This window comes from Stigmatopora argus, chromosome 4 (assembly GCF_051989625.1).
Source record: "Stigmatopora argus isolate UIUO_Sarg chromosome 4, RoL_Sarg_1.0, whole genome shotgun sequence".
NCBI classification, from domain to species: Eukaryota; Metazoa; Chordata; class Actinopteri; order Syngnathiformes; family Syngnathidae; genus Stigmatopora; species Stigmatopora argus.
In genome coordinates this window covers 5,588,123-5,611,346 of record NC_135390.1, presented here as the reverse complement: position 1 = coordinate 5,611,346, position 23,224 = coordinate 5,588,123, and the positions used below count along the sequence as shown (strand labels likewise).

The following is a 23,224-nucleotide window of genomic DNA, read 5'->3' as shown; positions in this document are numbered from 1 at the left end:
ATTTGTTTTTATTTTTGTCATTATTCATTCATTCATTGCTAAACTACTCATGCTTACAAGGTTGCTGTAGCCTATCCCAGCTGACTTTGGGCACGAGGCGGGGGACACCCTGAATTGGTGGCCAGCCAATTGCAGGGCACCAGGAAACGGACAACCATTCACGCTCACGCTGATGCCTAGGACCAATTTAGAGTGTTCAACCAGTCTACCATGCATGTTTTTGGAATGTGGGAGGAAACTGGAGTACCCAAAGAAAACCCACGCAAGCCCGGGGGAGAACACGCAAACTCCACACAGAAGGACCGAACTTGGATTGAGGCCGATGCGCTAACCTAACCAGTCACCTGCCGGGCCGCCCTATTTTTAATTATATTCAAAGATAGAATTTTTGATACATTCTTGTCACTTTCTCATCGTCCAATAACATTCCATGTTTCAAGGGCAATGTTTTCATTTGGCTCATTACAGTGGGGTATGCAAGAGGAGAATTAAAGTAAGCTTTTACTTTACACTGGAGACACTAGAGGAAGTGTGTGTGTGTGTGTGTGTGTGTGTGTGTGTGTGTGTGTGTGTGTGTGTGTGTGTGTGTGTGTGTGTGTTTTTGTGGTCTACTTGCAAAGCAGATGCTCTTATGGAGGTGAACCAACCACCACTGACTGTCTGTCACATGAATTATTCCGTAGTTTTAGACTCCGTTCCAAAGTTGTGGAATTGGGTTACGAGATGATTTCACAGGCCACTTGCTTGTCTTCCTTTGCAGTCCAACAGGCTAATTGAAGAGTGATTTTCAGTTTGGGCAACTATTCAGAACATGGCAGTCAATCTATGAATATTGCAGTCCCCCCTTTTTTCTAAATACAAAATTCTAAGCAGACGCATGTAGAGCACATCATTGGCAGCAGCACTTATTAAATATGAATGACAATATAATCAAATAAAAATGCACATCTCAGTCTGGAGTTCCCTTCTATGAACTTAATTGTACATAAATACACACTTATATATATATATATAATTTTGCTAAAATGTGTTAGTATTCTCCAAAGTTGAAAAAATGCAACTATTGTGTATTGGAAATATGCAGGCAATTTGGAAACAAAATTAAATTGAAAAACAATTATCAGTTGTATTATTCTAACTCTGATCATAATAACACAACAATTATTACTTTTACATCATGGTGGCGGGAGTAGCAATGTGTGTATTCATGTGTAATATGTCAGACTGAAGTTAATATTTAAAACCAGAATTGGCAATATTTGCATATTGTATCTTAAAATAGGGGCGGCCCGGCCGCTGAGTGGTTACCGCGTTGGCCTCACAGTGGAGGACCTGGGTTCAAATCTGGGTCGGTCCACCTGTGTGGAGTTTGCATGTTCTCCCAGGGCCTACGTGGGTTTTCTCCGGGCACTCTGGTTTGCTCCCACAGTCCAAAGACATGCATGGTAGGCTGATAGTACCCTTTAAATTGCCCCTAGGTATGAGTGTGAGCATGAAATGGTTGTTTGTCCCCTTGTGCCCTGTGATTGGCTGGCCACCAATTCAGGGTGTTCCCCGCCTCTGGCACAAAGTCCGCTGGGATAGGCTCCGGCACCCCCATGAGGATAAGGCGGTTCAGAAAATAAGATGAGATGAGATCTTAAAATAGTCACTTGTATGTCAACTAAAGTTCACAGAGCCACCGCTACGGTGGCCGATGAGGAACAGAACTTATTCTCAAACAAAAGGGTCAAACGCCTTCACCTCCACAGTCAGAGCACGCGGAACGCCGCGAAGCTCAGACGCACACAGAAAGGAAAGAGAGAGAGGGGGCGAGAGAGAAAGAGAGAGCGAGACTGTGAGCATGTGAGAGAGGAAGAGAGAGAGGAAGAGAGAGAGAGGAAGAGAGAGAGACTAAGAGAGAGAGAGGAAGAGAGAGAGGAAGAGAGAGAGAGGAAGAGAGAGAGGAAGAGAGAGAGAGGGGGAGAAGAGAGAGAGAAAGAGGGAGAGAGGGAGGGAGGAGAGAGAGAGAGAGAGAGAGAGAGAGAGAGAGAGAGAGAGAGAGAGAGAGAGAGAGATTGAGAGAGAGGGGAAGAGAGAGAGAGAAAGAGAGAGGAAAAAGAGAGAGTGGCAAAGCCAAAGTCGGAGCCAGGAGGACAGAAAGATAAAGCTAACACAGACGGAACGATAGACATTTTTAAAAAAGTAGTTATATAGCCGCTTTTTCTCATTTTACCCCTAGAAAACAAACATACAAACAAAGAAAAAAACGCTGCTTGGATGAACCAAACCCTATCCATCTGTCATCAATACACCTGGATTCACTGACCGGCCACGCAGCAGGCATGTCCCGAAGGAAGCAGAGCAACCCCAGACAGATCAAACGTGAGTTATTTCTTTTTTCCCCCTCGGATGTTCTAGCTTGGCTTCGAGAAGCTCGCCCAATTGCTCGCTGTCGCTTTTTTCCCCACGTTGCGGGGAACGCGCTCCCTTCGCACTTCTTTTGGGGGGTTCTTAAGAGGTGAGTTCCGGTCCAAATCCCATGGTGCCGCCTCGTGGCTCAGAAGTTTGACCAAACGTGCAAACTGGCCGAGAAACCCATTCATATTGCGTTTAGTTTGCTCCCACTTAAATGTAGTTTTCATCTAGAAATGTGTGGTGGCTATTAATGTATCAGTGTATCTTTTCAGTGCCTGCGTCCTCATTTGGGTAGCCAAACGCAAAATTAATATACCGCGCATGTTTTCAAAAACACTAGAAACTTACGGTTTTAAAATGTTGTGTAATTGATACTGAATTCTACTTTTAGAAGATTTAATTGACACATAATAACAGGCACGTGCGCGGATACACGCAAACACAAACAAACACGCACCTGCTGGTGTGTGTAGCTGACTACACGCCCACGTTTTACAGTATAGCATTTTTTAAAAATATAATTGGAATTAATGTCATCATATACGCATCACCAGCAGTATATAAAACTGCACGTATTGTTTATTTCATATTTCATGGATTTTTATTAATTTACCAAAATTGTTGGTTAATATAATAGTACTCTGAAGTCGACAGTTTTTTAACCACTAACAATAAGTGTGCTTGATGGAATAGCTTATTACATTTTTTTTATTTAGTTTATCTTTTAAAATAATTTGTAATGAACCCACGGCCAAATGAATTTGAAATTGTAGTATCACAGATCAAACTTTATATTATTTTTGTTTGTTTGTTAGCCTATTCATTTTCACAAATATTCAGTGGTGTTATCTTATGAATTGGGGGATTTCAACAATCACACCCACATACTGGCACAGCAGCAAAGACATTCTAAAATCTTTAATAACACTGATAGTGTGTGTTTAATAACTATGTTTAGTTTTGCTGTTTCTTCCAGCACTTCACCGTTGTTGGAGACTACGATACTACGGTGTGTAATTAGAGGTTACAATATCAAAATTCTCCTGCAAATAATTTGTCTTGAGCTTCAAATGCATTTGCTTCTTCTCGATGAAAATAATAAGTAGCGTGTGTGTTAGCATTTATTTGCATACAGGTTGCATGCATAAATTAATTTATGTATTTGTGATTTATATATTTGTATTTGCTTACCTGTTTTACCTTTGTGTTAATATTCTCATTATGTATTTGGGCCTTGGTTTGTATTTTTTCCACGTCAACATCAACATTGATAATAATTTGTCACTTTGAATACAGATTCCAAATTTAAAATGTATGCTGCCCAAAAAGCAACCTGTTTCCTGACACCTATAAATAATGAATCAAAAAGGTTTCGAACAAGTTAGATTTTTATATACGATTAAACAAAATTATTATTAAAAAAAAGTTTATGCAAAAAGTAAAAATAATTTAAATTATATACATTTTTTTCAAACTTTTATCGGAACACATCATACCCTTGACACGTCCAAAACACAACAGTGTATGACGTTAAAAACCACCTCATCTTTGAGCCATTCCAATCACAGCATCCAGATGTTGTTGTTAAGCAAAGAAAAAGTCTTAACATTTATGTTGCAGTCTCATCATTGTGACCGGCTGTGTGTGAATTAATATGTCATGTGTAAGATCATGTTAATGTAAAGCCGGGGTGCGGCTGTATAATCAAGCTCTAGTTGCCACCAAAAAGGTCACAAGGAGCCTACATCCTCTCTCCCACCCCAGGAACTCTGGGGGAAAGGCAGTGCATAGAAAGTCAGTGCAGACAGTTATTCTAAAGGACAAAAAGGTTGTTGGGCGCAGTGCCCCCACCACCGCTGCCACCCCCACCCCCTCCTGCATACATTGGACTGTTATCTAAAATTGTGATTTATGCAGTATTTTAATATTTTGCTTATTCTTTCCCCTTGGGTGCTCTCTGAGCAGTGATAAAAAGGCAATGCTGAAAGAGCACCATTAATTTGCTCCGATGACTGGGGAGATAAGAGCAGATAATAGGAAAGATAAGCAGGGAAGATATACCATCAGAAGCCCGATTATTGCCATTAAAATTCCAGCCTAGCAATCTGCAGCTGACTGATAATTCCTTCTCCGTTTCCACCACTTTGGATGATAAGGCAAAAAATAGTCACTCACTACTCTTGATTAGGCTGCCTGGATATCCTGATAATACAGTGATAAATTATGTATTTCCCCACTTGTTTTTTTTTCTTTTTTTCTGTGTAACGTTACACACACATGAATATATATATATATATATATATATATATATATATATATATATATATATATATATATATATATATATATATATATATATTTGCCCCATTTTCTATATCACCCACCCCTTTTAAAGAAAGAGAAAACCTATAAACACTATTATTGTAATAGGAGTTTGATGGAAGAAGATGATAGTGGTGGAGGTGTTTTGTGTGGGAGCTCATATCAATGTTATCAGCTCATCTCCCTGGCCCAGCTGCTTGCTGCTGTTGTTTTTTGCCTTATCACCTTGTGCCAATATGCCAATAAATTGCCCAGATTGTTGGGCAGGTTAGTAAAATTGGACAGAAGTGATGAAAATATCACTGATGATCAGCGGATTGCGATTAGCTGTTAAAATATGTAATATGATGTGAGAACGCCACCAAGTTCCGTGTATCCTCTCTTCTCACCCCCACGCTTCTTCCTTGCTCATGCTCATACCTCTATTGCTAGTGAGAGCAGAACATTTTGATGCTTAATAGGAAGGAAAGATATGAACAAGCTGAATTGAAACCAGGCCCCTCGGAGTAATTTTTCTGCAAAATTGCTCCCCAAAGTTTCACAGCATAAAGGGGAATCTGGATGATGTAGGGGGTGCGCCTCCGCTAGTGTTTATGGGAACATATTGAGGCAGCCGTCTGAGGCTGTGCTTAGACATCTAATGTCAAATGTACTTATTAAACTGACTTAGTGCTGCAGCCTTAACTGTTCTCATCTTTATATGGACCAACTGAGAATTCATACTTCTTTTTTTTTACTACACATTATCCAATCGTAGCACGCTGCAACGATTACCTTTCCAACTATAGAGTGGTATACCAGGCACATTTCCCTGGTTCTAACACTATGTCATACTGCCATTATGCTTAATATACTCTTACGATAGTGATCTCATTCAAAAGGATCATCCACTACAGTGTACAATCATGTTTCTGGTTACAACTGACATATAATACTCTCTAGAAAAGTGGAAAAAGGGCTATCTTGATTTCTGAGATGATGGATGATATCTAAAGGGAAAATTTAATTTTAGGTCTGTGTCTCAGAGCTCTGTGAATGGAATTTAAACTTGCACACAATTGCTCTTACATATTTTGATTAGCATAATTTCAACACAAAGCAAAAATCGATATATAAAAATATATATTCCACAGGAAAAATTCCTTTGCTCTGCTGTTAATCTACCGGCTTTTGCAGATGGCCTCTTACGAACGCTAGTATATTGTTATCACATGAGGTGACATCTCTATCTTTCAAGGGCATTTATCAGAGAAAGATTGCAGTGGTAAAGGATAACAAGAGCGTTTAGTGAGTTCTCTGCCAATATCCCATGTGTGTCTGTGTGCATGGAAGCATTTGTGTAAGTTCTTCTGAAAACATTAGCACATACTGTAGCGTACAGTAATTGACGACAAGCATGTCCCTGTGTGTCCTAGAAAAGAGAACAGATCTTTGAGCTGTGTTGAAGAATTATTTTTGCGGAGCTTGAGGGGAGTCCAAATTTTTTTCTGCCAACATTTTGCATTTGATTTTGCATTTGAACTTTCTATATGCTCTGAAGAGTTGTATTGTGCTGCCCTATCACTTGGCAACTGTGGCTGATACATGTTTCGGGGATTGGAAATCAAAAATATTTGTGCGTCTGCCTCGCTGTATTTTTAAGAGTCGGTCTTTGATTATCATTTTGGGTCTCCTGTTTTTTCTTGTGCTTTTTCAGAAGAGGAATGGTTGCTGAATGCCAACTTTTACACTAACATCTGTCCGCCCATAATAAATGTGTTCGTTTTCTGCTTTTATAGTGAATGATACTAAATAACTAATTTCTTATCAGGTAAAATATGTCAAGTTTTCATTGTAAAAGAAAACCGTGAAGAATATTTCTTCACTGGAGGCACAGGGAAAAGATCGAAACAGCTGTTGTTTCCCTTGTTAAAAAGGGCTGCGTATCTCAATAGATGGGATTTGGCTTGTGCATTGGTTGATGACAGTGCCTAAAGTTGTATATTCAGTGGCCCTTTAGCCTGTAAAGCCCAGACAGTGATGTGATATGTGGATGTGAGCAGGGTTGCAACCAAAGGTGCAGGTCACATCCTCACACAGTTTCCTCTTTATCTTACTCTTTCCTGGATTTTCCTCTTATTATTCCAAAAAACATTTCACCAGTCTAATATTGTGTAAGTTTTTTTTGCCACTTTTGCTGTCCAAACATAACTACATCAGAATATGAACGGTATATTTAAATATGTACTTCTACTGTAATTGTATGAAATTAATATTTCTTATGATGCTTGTTTTCTCACTTTGTGTTTTTGTTGTTAGTTTTAATTGTGTGAATGCATTGTAATTCTCTTTTTATTTATATTTGATATCAGGGATACCTATTGAGCCCCTAGGTAACAATGACTTTCAGCCTGCTTTAAGTTAATAGCCTTGTCTCTTGCTTGTAAGGATCAATATTGGTAATAATTAATCAGCATTATCAAGCACAGGATCTAGTTCCATTTGTTGTTACATCAGCAAAATATCAATAAAGAAGTCGACTCCCTGATTGTCATGGCAACTTCATCGCTAAGGTCAAAGAGAGTTTATCTTATCTTGCTGCCGAGAGTGGCAAACTGCTTAGGAATCTAGTTTAGACTGAAAGATCATTGATTTAGGCTTTCTTTTACCCCCACCTTGTTGTTTCAAGATGGGAGGTTGGGCCCAGAGAAAGGCAACATTCTAATCACAACAGAGATGTGAGATTTAAATATTGATGTACAAAGGCCATTACAAGCAAAGAGGGCCTCTGGTCTTGCTGTTGTTCAAGTACGTCCTTTTAAGACCCAGACAAAGCTTTGATTATCAGAGGTGTCACTGTGGAGTGTATCTGTATAGCTGACAGTGTGGGACTGCAGGGGAGATCACTTTCCTGCAAACACAGACACAGAATATTAAAAGGTCCTAGTCAGCACCCTGTCTATTCTGTCTACCGAATGTAGGGTATACTTCTTCTGATCTATTATTATATAGTGTGTGTGTGTGTGTGTGGGGGGCGGTTGGCATGGGGGAATCATTAAAGCAATGTTTTTAAAATTAATAGAAAACACCCAGATAAAAAAGATAGATTCACACAAATCTTGTGTAATTGTTTCAGATCATTTTACCAAAGATAATTTGGTTGAAATAACCATATTTATATATAAATACATGCCTAGGTCATTTAAAAATGTGTTAATCCATCTATCACAGCATGGGGTTTTGTCATATGTTTCTAATCTAAAGTGATATGTCCAAATCACTGTTCAGTTCGGTTCGGCTTTTTTTCTTAATAACAAATAATTTACATATTCTGGAGGTTAATCAAAAGTTTGATTAAAGAATGCTGTATTTATGGATAATTGAAAAATACATGAAGATATGTTTTGATAGAGGTTTTTGTGTGTTTCAATATGTAATTGCATGGTGGTTGTCGTCTATTTTTCTTAGATAGACGGTCTGAGCTATTTAGCTAAAATGGTAGGCCAGGGTCCTTGGATGTTCCTCATCACACTCAGAGTGTTCCTTGGGCTTGGAGCAGAGGCAATGCCTGCTCTTTTCATCCTTTTTTTGCCTCGGGGATACAATTGCCTCATTTAACATTCCCGAACCCAGCCGAGAGAGGAAATAGCTAGGCTGAGTAAGAGAGGCTGCCACACATCATGAATTCTTATTTCATTTAACTAGAACTCCTCCTTTCACCTTGGTGATGCACATGGATTGGGAATGAAGTCATTGTACAATTAAGGGGTTGAGGGCCATTGCAGTAGTTTTTATGCCCTTAATACGGCATGTGGTTTCGTCATACTTCTTCAGGGGCCACAATAGTTCTACAGGTTCACAATAAAATTTGTGAAAACTATGGCAAAATACTGGGTTTTAGGTTTGGTGGTCATCCACGGTAAATTTCAAACTAAGATTCTAGTCAAGAATAGCGTAGAAATATTTGATGAGTTTAAAAGCTAAATCATTTTCAGATTCTTAATGTGCATACTGGCCAAATTTCTTCTCAAAACTGTGTGAAACTGACATGTTGTTGAAAATAATTTCTTATTCATATAGATTATTCATCCATAGGTTTACATGTTTTTTTAGGAGTTGCTCATAGTCCATTGTGTGGTATTACCACAGCAGGTTAATATACTGTTAATAAGGTTCTTATTACATATTTGGGGGTCATTATAATGATGAGAGGAGGGGCCAAGAAAATAACCGTGAAGAAGGGTTTTAGGTCAAAGTGTCAAACCTATGAAGATACTGATCATAGAGGTTTGGGCTGTCTTATGAACCAAGAACATTTTTTTTTTCCACAATATCAAACAAATAAAAAAAACCTTTCAAAACAGAACTTGTCTTTTAGGACTTGATTTTAAGTGTATAAGATAAGATTTATTAGGCAGACTCATCACAAAAACATGTTGAACGTTAAAACTGATAATATTTACTAGAATTTAAGAGCATAAATAAATCTAACACAACCTGGAATGGAGATTTTTTTATGGCCCTTTTAAATGAGTACACAAAATCACAACATTAGGGTCAGGAAAAATGTGTCTACACTTTTATCAAATGAAGTCCCGTTTTAGGTTATTTTTATTCATTAGTTTCAAAGCACTATTTACAGATGTTAATTTTTGTCTTTTACTTTAATGCCGGATGAAGACAAAGAAAGAAACTCATTAAAATACACTCAGTTATTAGGCGTTGTTGCAACATATTGTAATCAATAGAAAATACATTTCTGTCCAAACCATCATGAAGAAGATAATTTAATGCCTACCAATTCTAAAGCAGGATAGTGGCTTACACATCACTGAGTGACACCCTAATCGCTGTTTGGGCCAAATCTGTAGCTTGGCACGAATTACTGTAAATGTTCGTTGGGGGTTCCTTCTTTTTTAATTTTTTTTACTTGTTTCGTTGGTTCAGGGGCGAGGGTCCATTACAGAACTTTACATTCAGATGAATTGCACCAGGCTTTAAGGATAGTTAAGGCATAGGTGGCAACAGAGGATTAAGGCAACAAGCCTTTCAGTTCAATTTGTACATCAGCATTTTCTACCAGACGAAGGGTATAAAACTCACAGTATCTTAAGGGTTCAGTGGAAAATCACTAATGACATGCCTTTGTAAATAGATAAACAATTTATGTCAAATATGCTTAAAATATAAAACAAACTTCAAAACATGTTAATACTTTCACAAAGCTGGGTTTTGATTTGTTCCATTTCAAAGCTACTAAAGCTGTTGCGTGCGAAGCTTACACCTCATGTGACCATAGGCAATAAATATCTTTTTTCATGTGCTTAGCAGAAAGTGCTGCAATGTAAATAGTCCTAATCATCAGAAATTGTGAATAACCCTTGATTATATATTCTATCAATGCTGTTGATAAGATAAGACAATGTGTGTGACATAAGAAGCGGTATGATGCAAAGTGCGCATCTCCTCATATTTATTGTCTCAAATCAGGGCTTGCTAAGTGAGTAAACATCCTGGGAGAAAAACCTTTGCTATTATTTCTGAATTACCGTAATTACTCGAATATAACGCGCACTCAAAAATAACACGCAGGTAATTTTGGGCCAAAACAATCTGGAAAAACGCAGTACTCGAATATAGTGCGCACCTAAAATTTAGTTATGCGTTTGAATTTTAGGGCAATAGATGATACACAGAGTGGACAAACATATCATGTAGATATGTTATGTTGCAATACCTTTTAGACTTCCTTGAACATTGACTACATTTCAATTGACAATACCATGTTTTAATTCAAATATCTATCGTCATTCTCAAACAAGAAAAGGAACATACAAATTGAATAAATAAATGATTTGAAGATATGCACAATGGAAAAGACTATCACATGTAACAAGGGAATGTACTGCCCCCCGCTGGACATATTTCTAAATACAAGTACGTACTACACTACAATGTAGTATTCTACTTTCCAGCTTATTAATGCAGGATTGTGATGTTTGTGAGGCTTGACGATCTTTAATATGCGTGTATTTTGAATTCAAAGTTGGAAATTGCACAATGTCCGTGCGTCAAAGTGAGTTTGACAATGCTTTTTTCGATCGAAAATTTGTAATTTATTTTAGTTATTGATTATAACACGCACCCCCAACAATTGGAATTAATTATATAGCAAAAATATGCGTGTTATATTCGAGTAATTACGGTAGTCAATTTTCTTTGTGTATTTCAGAGAATGTATACGTATCTAGTAATTACTGAGAACTGTTACCATCAAGCAAGTGTAATCAACTAAAATGGCATTTGTTTCATTCTATCACATTGGATTTTTATCACAAGTTCATGCATCTCTGAAAATCAAGGATAAGGGGCTCAAACCAAAATTAAGTGACGGATTTTGAAAATCTACAATCATCACATACGGTGTTCATTCCATGAAGTGTCTATGAATCTTTGAGACATACATTCGACCATAATCGAGTTTTTTTAAGCTTCAGAAACAGGGTCAGTGGATAAGCTTGAGAAAAACAGGGGCAAAAGCCTTCTATGATAGACGAGGAGAAAATCTGATTGATTGATGTCCGCCGGCTTTGCCACCATCACAAGCCAGTTGACAGTTAGTTTGGGATCAGATGATTTCACTCTTAAGATTGGGGTTGAGGGAAAGCTAGGCAAATATGAAGGACACAAAGGTCAATGGCTTCTTTCCTCCTTGTATCTATCTTTCCCTTGCAATAGTTGGCTTTGACAAACTGTAATATGTTGCCAAGCTTTGTGGCGGGAGGACACATGGTCATAGTTTGTACAGTAATATCCTATTGCAGTAATCTCACCAGGAATGATTGAAAGTGGTGGAGGAATCTGGTACTGACAGAAACCCACTGACATCATCAGCTGCAGTCGACTGGCAGATGTCTCTTGACTTGTTTGAACTGAACGTTCCCAGAGGATGGAGTAAGTTAAACAACTGCTTTGACTTGAAGCGATCTGTTTTTGTAGGCTGAATCTGATAAGATGACACCCCTGTAATGTTTTTGTGGAGCAAAGAAGTGGGGGAATCTGTGGTGAGTTTTGTTAGTGCTTAGTGTTTTTTGTGGTTTTGGAGAAAAACCAACATGGAATTGTGATGTTTGCGCACATATTTTAAACAAATACCCAATGCTTGGTTTCTCCTTACGCTAAAGCGGAGCATTATTTTTCTACAGTTGTGCCTGCTGTTAAATACAAAGTTCTCTGGGGGTCCATGGACATATTTGACAGTTTCATTAGCTTTGAATGCAGTTGCTCTCAACATCAAGGTCTCACTTGTAATGAAGTGGCTGTGTAAATTTAAAATTCAACAAATATGAAACTTGTTTTAATCAGGTTTTCATTGCAGCCTCCATTCTCAGACACAAGCCAAACAATACGAATCTTAATCTTCCTACCCCAACGGAAATGGACATCATTTATAATATAAATGAACATATAAATTTTATATGAGGGGGCAACAACTCTTTGTTTTTTTGAAGTGGTTGATATGACAGTGTTCTTGTCAAAGACTCAGGGTGAATAAAATGGGTTTGTAATTACCATAATTATCTCTTATATGTTTTCAACTAATGATGTCCGTTAACTGCTTGAGGCTTCATTTGAAGACTGCCTCGCTGTAGGTTGGCTTAGTCTCATAATACACCATGTTATATTACACTGCACACAACTAATGAACTTCTTTCATCAAAGATGCTTATCATACTGTGCCTCTTAGGGGAAAAGCCAATATACTTTAGCTTTTTGTTACAGTTGGATTAGAACAATTCTTATAGTTCTCACTTATCTTTCAAATTTTCTCTACATGTGATAGTAACCCAATTGGCTTCATGTCCAAACAGGAAGGAGCTCTAATCTAGACCGCTGCTCGCTTCATGTAAAACATCTCATTTTGTGGCTCAGCCTGGTCTCCGTCTTATCGTTACACAATTCACTGAACCCTCTGCGATTTTCTTTGTGGCAATTTATTTAAATTCCCTCATGTTTATATATTTCTTGTCTTCTTTCATTCATAATGAATGCCTTTCACAAGTTCAAAGACTCATCTTCCCAGACTTTGGTAACTTTACAGATATGGATTCATTGTGAGGACTGGGGTGAGAGAAAGCTGCTTTGTTGGAGAGCACAAGTGGGAGTTTTAGTATGACGGACACCAGGCACTGTTCTAAGACGAGAACTAAGAGCCAACCTTGATAAACAACGCAGATTTAAGTGCTCGAACAGTTTTCACCTCAGCAGGTAGACAAATCATGTTTGAATAGGTGTGGGCTCTCCTGTCCATTGCAAAAGCCTTCAGTCGGATATGCGGCCTGGCTCCTGTGGCTGCTTTGGTCTTTGTCCATCACCTATCAGCATATCAACAGTGTCTCTGAAGCCTGCTTGTATAATGCACCATTTATGGCTTTGTGGATGGAGATGGCGGTTGGGCGGTGGAATAGCTCCAGGCCTTTCCCTCAGTGAGTGGATTAACGGCGGCCTGCTTTAGTGCACTCTGCCACGGTGTGAAATCGGCCTCGCTTCGGCGCCGGTGATGCAGCTTCCCCTCTTTCCCTTTTTCTTTCTGTCTCCTCCTCTTCTCTCGCTGTTTCCTCACCTCCATGCAAAGCCTCTCACTGCCATCTGTGAAATGTGGAAACTCTGTGTCTAAGTTGAGTTCAGATCCCATCCCCTCCACCAAGCCGAAGCCAGGAAGCAAATGGGCAGCCAGTCAGTAAGGGGGGTTGCACAGGAGACGATGGTGGTGCGGGAGATGAAGAAGGGGAGGGAGGGTGATGAGCTCAGTGATGTTGTGCCGCGTGTGCAGGAACCCTGCCTGTTCTCCGCGGGCGAGTTGGAGGCGGGTCCGGGCCTGGGTGCTGGCCGAGAGATCGCTGGTTTTTGCGAGCAGGTCCAAATCCCCTCCTCTGTATTTCTGTGTCGATGCGAGGCGGTGGCATAGCTCCCCTGAGCCCCTGCCCAGTCCTTTGAAGATAAGATGGTGATACAGAGTCCCTTTCGGTGCGATGCTAACTGATGGTCTTTGTGTGACATGCCTCTCTCCACTGGAGCCTGCAGCTAAAACACCTATGGTCTTTACTGAAATGAATTGGCTGTAAAGCCTCAGGTCAAATTGGATAATGAAAAAAGCAGCTAGTTTGTGAGACTCTACTGCTCCTTTTCTCTTTAATGTATTATTTTGGATTCTTCAATAATTGTTGTCACTATCTTTGCATGCACACCGCTTTCTTAAAATCTAAATTTTTCCAAAACCCAAAATGAACTGTTATCTTACATTTGCTGGTTGGTCGTTATACTGATTAGGGTCCGCTTATGCTTTGGGAACTGGGTTGCATTGTGAGGTACGGCACCACATTGGGATCTAATGAATGAAATAACAGATAATTTTACTATCAATTATTTTTGAAGGGAAACATACTACAAATCTTCCGGGGTTTACTACGCCATCTTTACCTAACTACTAAATATGCATTTTGTATCAAAACTATGAAAATTAAATTGAAAAAAAATACAATGTTTTGTTCAGCATTTTACATGAAAAAAAAAACATTAAAATGTTGAAATTTTTTGGTGCCGCCTCCTGGTGTAGAGGTTCACAGTTAGCTCGCCTAACAATTATGGGAGTGACATATGCCCCCTTTTTCATTTATTAATTTGTATCAACACTTCATGAGTGACAACCAATTAATATTCAAAAAACTATTAATATACTATCAATAGCAAGAAATCTCTTTGTTCAGTTAAGCAATTGATAGGTTAGGATTAATAAGATGGCAAATAACATGAACACTGTCATTTGAATCAAGACTACAGGGTGCACAATTTAGTAGCATATATATTTAATTTGTTTATTGTTTATATAATGTGCTCTATTTAACAAAGCAATGTTTCTTATGTTCATAATGCTGAGTTAGTTTTTTACATAGCAAGCTCATCTAGACCAGGGGTGGGCAAACTATTCCACAAAGGGCCGCAGTGGCTGCGGGTTTTCATTTCAACCCATTGAGAGGGCACCTTTTCACCAATCCGGTGTCCTACAAGTGCAATCAGTGGATTGCAGTCAGGTGCTTCTTGTTTTCTGCAGGAATCTCATTGGTTAAACTGTCTGTGCTATATCGGTTGGAACAAAAACCTGCACCCACACCGGCCCTCGAGGACCGTTTTGCCCATGCCTGATCTAGACCTTTCAAATAGATAATTATAGGCATTTTTAAAATTATGTGCAAAGTTATTGCACAAGTGAGCCTGCATAGTTTGGGGCATACCCAGGGTGCTCAAACTGTTGCGTGTCACTTGATACTTGAATGTACGGTATAGTTTAGGTCAGAATCAGTGCTCCACTATATGCTGTTTTTGTTCATGTGCATTTGGCATTTTGAAATAATCTAAGAAATGGTATTTTTAATGCCATAGCTCCATGTAAATCACCCTACATTTATTGCAATATAAGGCCTAATTACATTCATAATGGCTAGTTTAACAGTTCGCAACATGTGTTGATATTATTTTTAATTGGCCTTTTTAATTTTTACAGCCACTTGCCAATCCTCCTACTTTTGCCATCTTAGTTTTTAAAATGATCAGAACATCTAAATTTCTCCCTATTTTCTTCTTCCCCGTGTGGTTTTGGGGGTAGGATTAAGGCGTAATATCTCGTGATTGCGCTGTATTATGGTGGCGTGGAAACTTGAGTCGGGTTCCAGCTACACATCATCTTATTATAGACAATCTGAATCACTGTAGCTCATCAGGGATGGCGCGTTGATTGCTTTTTGATACCCCTCCAACATGGATGAGGTCTCGCATACATCAGTTAATTAGCGAGTACTTACAGTGTGTGTGACAGCCCTGACAGACCCCACACTTCTCATCAGATCCTCGGCCCAACCACACTGAGTGAATGCTTTATCGAATGCCTGACAAGAACAAGCTATAACATCAACAGTAGGTTTGGCATTTAGTCTGTGTGTGCATTATGGGTCCCTGTGTGTTGTGTATGGGGAAGCAACTGCCTAAATGAATGGACAACGACAGACGGCATTGTTTTTTTTTTGGTTGTCTATTTAGTAGGCTATTTAAAAGAAATGTGGCTGGTGTGTTTGTCTGGCAGCACAAATTAAATTAATCTCTTACTCAACTACAGTACTATGGTTACAGCATATAGAATCGAATGATCGGCCAATAATTGGTCGGGCCAATTATAAGATCATTTTGATTTTGTCATTTCTTTAGTAAATCTATACCTATATATACTTGTGTGATTTAATGACGTTCTATGAAGTTAAGGGTTTCATTTTTTTACACAATTTTTACACTTTTACTACAAATGAATATTGGCTCCGTTATCAGCCTCCCTTAACTACTAATAATTTGGTATTGGTCCTGAAAAAGCCATATTGGTCGATTGCCAATAGAATCCAATTAAGGTGACTGTATATTATGTATTTCATGACATCACCATGCGTTGCTTCTCGAAAGGTTCAGCTAAACATGCTGGTAGCCGTGAAGATAACTTCATGATGCCCATGGTTAATGTTGGCTACTTTTTCAAAGGTCCAAACCAGGGGTCCCCAAACTGATCCCCAAGGGCCGTGGTGGGTCCTGTTTAAGTTTAACCAATGAGGTTTCTTCTAAATGAAGCAGCACCTGACTGAATCAATTAATTACAATTGTAAAACACTGGATTGTTGAAAAGTGCAGTCTTGTTTGTTAAGATGGAAATTCTGCACCCACTGCACACCTTTATGGACTTGTTTGCAGACCCCTGCTCTTAATGGATAGTCCAGCAATGGGGAATTTACAGCAACTAATTAAATGACTGAGGAGTATCATTCTGTGCACCTCTATGATAAGGTGGGTATAAAGCATCACATTAAGACCAGCAATTTTTCACTACATTTTGGATTGTGGGACATTTAAGTCTTACAAGTAGTCGTTGCCTTTGTTCTGAAAACACGCAGGCCATGCAAACGTGCTGAAGTGCGAGAGCTACTTGAGACTGGGTATATTATTCCAAAAAGCCATTCTGTTGCACCATTACTTACGGAAAACAATAGTGCTCTGCTCCCTAAAAAGTGTAGAATAAAATTGAGAATGATGCAGTAGAACAGACTTACAACTGCTTCTTCTCCTTTTTTCTTTTTGTTACTATCATATATTCGTTTTTATTTTTTATTTTTATTACAGAACATCTTGATTTGGATCTTAACTCTGATAAAAGTGTTGTTGTTTTTATCCTTGGTACAAGGCAGATCTGAGCAGGAACACTCCACTCCATATTTTTGTGGACATATTTTATTGAATATCCTTTCAGATAAGCACTATAATCCTTTGGTGGAGAAGTGATGTATATTGACCAGCTCAATTGTGGTGATATGGTGCATGTCTCAGATATGGAAATGGTAAAGACTGATTCATGTCAGTTCTAAAATAACACATCAAGGAAAACTGAGAGCAGCCCTTTTTGTTGTCAGTCATTATTGACCCCACAAGTGGCTAAAATGTAATTGCCATAAAGGAAAGAAAGTGTTGTTGATTTTACAAATGAAAGTTACATAAAATAATACTGATCCAACATGACAATCAGTAGTCAGATAACACCCTTTTACTTTTTTACAAATTATATCTCACATCTTTATTAATGGCCTCAATATCTTATCACATTTCTTTGGTAGAGATATTTAAGTAATTCCTTAGATATTGTTCCAATATGAAACATAAATCATTTATTAGACTGAAATGCAGTCATTAGTTCTTCACATTTGCATTAATTTAAATAAGTACAATATAACAGACACTTACACATGTATACAGTCATACCTCTACTTACAAATGCCTCTAGGTATGAAATTTTCAGGTCATGAAACCTTTTGAGATGCAAATGAGTGCCTCAAGATACAAAAAAAGATCCAAGTTCCAAAAAGTCAAAGCATTTTCTATATCGGTTATTTTATTTTGAAATTTTCGCGGATGCACTGCTTCTTGCTTGACAATTTCCCCACACTCTACTGGGCTCTCATTGGCTGTCTCACAACAACCCTCCATGTTTCTTTGACCACCGTTGTCTGCTTAAACCTATGCTTGGAAGAAGCTGTGTCCCTTTGACGAACTCGCAGTCGACAACAACTGAAGATGATGTTTTTTTCACCGCCGTTTGTCGTTGTGGGCTTTAAGTTTTGCTTGGAGGAAGCTGTGGCCGCCGAGTGCCTTCGACGAACTCACAGTTGAGCCTCAATCTGAACCGCAGCCTGCGGTGGGCAAAATTGTGTTGCGGGGTGATGTGGCTTGTTGTCAATAAGGAGGACATTGGTTAAGGGGCAGCAAAACGAACTCTCAACTGAGCATGAATTAATTAAACCTTCGGTAATACACAAGGAATGCAACGAGAAGGTGGCTGAGGAGGAAGCAGCCACCATTCCAACAGCACAAATCAGAAAAACAACAGGGGAGAAGTTTTACGAACTTTCCGACTTCGTGGAAGAAACATCCTGAAAAGGTGTTCACGAGTCGTGCGATTGCCCACTTTGACGATGTTGACAAATTGTCATTGTCAAAGGCAATAATCGTCTTTAGATCGATTTTTTTCAAAACGTCTGTCAACAAGCACCACCGAAGTGGAACTTAAATCCAAACAGGTAAGAAGCAGTGGCGATAAATACAATGGGTGAAAAATTAGATGCCAAAGAAATCATAAAACGTAAAAAAAAGATGAAAAGTTCAATGTAATAATTTTTTGAATTCTTAGACTTAAGAGTGCTGTTATGCAAGTTTGCACTGGTCAGTGAAAACAAGAAATTGTCAGTATAACTGCTTCTGTTTCAAAAAACTCATCAGTCGAGTCATTTGTACCTCAAGGCACCATTATAAATAGATTTTCTATACACTTTTCCTGCTCCCAGAAGTTTGGATTGGTCCCAAGACAATCGTAGTGGCTCCATAGACAAACGGCCTCTCACACTCATATTCAAATGGCACAAATGGAAATTTAATGGAGGTGAGATTTTAATCTGAAATTGTGAAGCAGACACACACACCACTCACCCAGTGGAAGCCCACATAGTTTTATTCGCCGGGCTCCCCTGCTTGTTTAGAACCAAAAGACAATTGTTGCGCTATTAAAAAATCCTCTTTTGAAAAATGCGTGTTTAAAAAATAAAAAATTGAGTTTACACACTTAGAGAAGGTGAAGAAATGCAATCACTTGTCTATTAGGATCCGACAGCCGTTTCTGGGCACTTTGAAAAATTTCAACTCTTTACGTTGCACGGTTTGGACAAACGTAGCGAGAGAATCTTAACATACACTCACCCATCCATAAATCACGCTTTATAAGGACTATAGACAAGTATACTGTATACATTAATACCTCATTTCTCATGGTTAATAAGTTGTAAGACCTCCCGCACTAGGTGGATAACCGCAATGTAGGTGTGTTTTTATGGAGTGTATTTAATATTTTTGAACCCTGTCTATACTATTATTTAACTCCTGAAGGCCCCCAGTGGCCAGTAAAATACTCTCCAATTGTGACATGCCCTTTTTTCCTCATTTCATATTTGTATTATTGTTCCTACACTATAAACCTTTCATATGTATTTGGTGGATCAAGCCGTGATGTGGTGAATCCCCTATAGCCGATCAACAAAGTAGTAAAGTATTACGGTATACTACTGGTATGAGACAAATCAAACAACAGTTTTCATCATATATCACTCTCACCTCCACTGCATTTCTCCCATCATTTGAGAGACACCCTCTCGTCTTCTTCATGGTTCATTTCTTTTCAGGATTTCCTTTATCTTGGGTGACCAGGCCCATTACCCGACACCACTGATAGTTATTTCTGAGCTTGAAAGAGAACTTAACTAGGATACGTTGTCCCTGTTGAGTTTGGGTCATTGACTTGTTCATGCAGCATGTCATTTGAATTGTTTTGGAGAAACTTTAGTTTAAAACCATTCTATGCTTTACTAGATTAAAATGTGGGAAAATAATTCATTCATTCCTTCATTTGCCATTTGGCTTATCCACACAAGGGTCACCAGGGGAAAAATTTATTATTTTCTGTTGCGATGGAAGAATTAAACGTTTCACCGCCAACCGCAAAAAAGTATTTTTCTATAAAAATCTAAGTACACCTCTGCATAACTCCCTGAGTGAACTCTGACATTGAGCGTGACACTGCTATCGACCGAGTGAATATGCAATGATACTTAATTCTAGTTTGGCAAAAAGTATGTATCCTAAGTCATAAGCTCCCAGGTATAGCGCCCCCTTGGCAATGCCTAGAAGGGCCCGTCCCACCTTATGAGAAGCACTGGCCTCTCGAGTGCCATAAAGGAAGAGTTAAGTTCTATAGATACTTTCTCATTTGTGTAAAACAACGGTGGTGGTGCTGTCCCGGTATCTGCCATCTAACTGTTGTTTGAAGTCAGCACAAGTTGAGAATATTTGCTCTGCACTAATTCTCACGCACTCAGTCTGCCTGCTGGGTTTGAAAGCGTAACCTGTGTGGGGCTTCTATCAGTACCTTGCCTTGAAGAAATGGTTCAAATTTGCCGTTTGGTTTGTTGGTCCATTGACAATTAGTTGGTTGCCTGTGAAGGTTTTTGAAGTCATGGTTGTGGTGGGGCAAATGTGAGACACTGGTGGGATAGATAGAGTGGTCAAGCGTGATGGAAAGTTGCAGGGAGCTATTAGGAAATAGAATTTACCCTCAGTTCAGAGCTGTCAGGGTGTGATCTTTTGAATGCACCAGACTGTGTCAGTTTCAGTTAACACCCCAATGTGGCCATAGTAGAAAACAAGTAAGGTAAGGTGAATGAGAGACAGGAGACTTACCAAATCAGACGCTCCTCTAAAATATTTTTTTCTTCCCAACAGACAGACATACAGTTGTACTTCTCCCTAATGCCTCTAGGTATGAAATTTTCAGGTTAGGAAACCCTTTGACATTCCTTTTACAGGCAAATGACTGTTCCAACATACAAAAACAAGATCCAAGTTACGAAATCCCCCAAAACATAAATGCATTTCCTGTATCCGTTATTTTATTTTGAAATTGTCCCAGGGAACCTTGCAGCCTGATTTACTTCCATTTGAAGCCTCCCACAAGAACAACTCTCTTTTGATTACCATTGGTCGTCATGGATTTATGTATTTAGAATTATTGGTGCGAATGAAATGAATAAGCTGGCGCTGTTATTCATCGAAAAACAGAAGATAAGAAAGTGGCCTGCGGTTGACTGATATTGCAAGGCAATATGGTCGGCAGTAACCCACCTACTAGTATCACTACGCTATTGAAGCAGAAGAAAGCATTAAAAGCGACGACTCCTTGGCATGGCCTCTCTGTACTAAACGACGAGTTGGAGAGAATGTTAGTACTTTAATGTTAAGTTGTTTTGAATTCATAATTTTAAGTGTTTTAGATGTGTGTGTGTTTGTGTGCTAACGTTAGCTTCCTCCTACTACTGCACGAATAGAACATGTTTTCTGGATGCTTGTTATTCATTTTAATACATTAAAAAATAAGTTTCTTATCATTTCCATCGGATTAGTGGTTAGCGAGTCGGCTTCACAGTTCTGGGGTCCTCATTCCCTGCGATAAACTGGCCACCAATTCATGGTGTTCCCTGCCTCGTGCCTGAAGTCAGCTGGGATAGGCTCCAGCACCCCCCGTGACCCTTGTGAGGATAAACGGTTCAGAAAATGAATGAATGAATCATTTTCTTTCATTTTTGTCTCTTTCTCAAATCTTTCATAAGAAAGTGGGAGACTGTGATCATTTTTAAAGGGTTTTCTTTGTGTTTTTTTAGGACTGTGGAACAAATTACAGTATTTACATATAATATAATAATATTGTGAGGACATTTGTGTGCATCGTTTTGAAAATATTTTGAAGAGAATACAAAAGCAACCAATCGATAGGTTGCATGTGAAAGTCAGTGTGGAGGCGGGGCAATTAGAGCCAACCTGCCCGAGAGAAGAAAGGTATCAAAATCTAAAATAAAATTAGAATTAAGTTTAGTGTAAGGTTAGATTCAACTTATTTTTGAGTGTGTCTGCATCGTAATCCAAGTTCATTTAAATTTGTTTGTGTTATGTTACGAGTGCGTTGCCGTGCAAAAAGTACCCCCCCTTTTGCCTCCTCTCTCTCTGTCCGTCTATCTCTCTCCTCCCTGCAAAATCCGTATAATTTTAGTACTATTAAACACATTTTACTAATATTAAACCGCTAGTTATTTGTTACTTTGTTAATAGATGGTGAATTGGAACAAACCAATATGTTTTTCCAATCCAATATCCTGTTTTGGGTGTTTTTTCAGAGGGTTGGAATAAATTAATTTGTTCTTAGTTCATTTCTTTGGGAAACGTTCATTTGAGTTACGAGAATATCGACATACGAGCTCAGTCCCGGAACGCATTAAGCTTGTATGTCGAGGTACCACTATAGTCACCTTAACCCATTTTAAACCTAGTTAAAATGTTTGATTTATGTAAAATTTTCAGGACATTTGCATAAAATGGGAAAACTTTATATCAAACTCAAATAAGGACAGAGGTTTAAAATGGGCTAGAGAAAAAAGTGGTTTCTGTGAGCCAATAGAATATTGTTGTGTGGTGTGTTTTGAGGGAAGGTTGATAGAAGGGCTGCTGAAAAACCGAGCATTATCAGCAGCAGATGCAGGTTTACTTCAGGCTTGAAGGTAAGAAAAGAGAGTGAGGAAATTAATGAGCTGCTAGACAGCAGGATAAATAATTAGCCAACTGCTCCTTAGATCCATCTCTTCATTTGCAAAGGCAAATGAATCCTCGTCGAATTTTATTGGTCTTTTTTTTTCATTTTTTTTAGCAGTCTTCTGTTGGTATTTCTGTGTTCTGTGCACATATACATTATGTAAAGGACACTCAAATAATTGAAATCATAGCACCAAATTCTTAATGTTACATGACACAGTCAAATGGAAAGGAAAAATGCATTTCTGACCATTTACTCTATCCATTCATTCATTTTCTGAGCCGCTTATCCTAACTAACTAACTAAAAACTGGATTACCCGGAGAAAAACCACGCAAGCCCGAGGAGAATATGCAAACGCCAAAAACTGCCAAAGACCGACCTGGAATCGAACCCTCGACCCCAGGTCGGTCAACCTGTGTGGAGTTTGCATGTATTCCACGTGCCTTCGTGGTTTTTCTCTGGGTACTCCAGTTTTCTCCCACATTCCAAAGACACTCTAAATTGCCCCTAAGTATAATTGTGAGCGTGAATGGTTGTTTTTCTCGTCCCCTCCAATTGGCTGGCCACCAATTCAGGGTGTCCACCGCCTCTGGCCTAAAGTCAGCTGGGATAGGCTCCAGCACCCCCCGTGACCCTAGTAAGGATAAAGCGGTTCGGAAAATGAGATGAGTTTTCCATCGTATAATGAGGACATTGTGTTTCTTGTTAACTTCGATTGTTCTAATACTCCACTGGTACATTTGAAAGGAGCTGAGGA

The 23,224-nt window shown here is 38.9% G+C and overlaps 1 protein-coding gene across 2 annotated transcripts in view; it reads left to right on the top strand.

Annotated features, from left to right (window-relative positions):
• Positions 1-2,057: 2,057 nt before the first annotated feature.
• zfpm2a (zinc finger protein, FOG family member 2a) overlaps positions 2,058-23,224 on the top strand; it is a 123,821-nt gene continuing 102,654 nt past the window's right edge. For both annotated transcript variants that reach the window (XM_077598561.1, XM_077598560.1), the window contains exon 1: positions 2,058-2,364. In XM_077598561.1, coding sequence (XP_077454687.1) covers positions 2,325-2,364 — 40 coding nt within the window. In that variant the 5' untranslated portion in view covers positions 2,058-2,324. The remainder of the gene's footprint in view (positions 2,365-23,224) is intronic.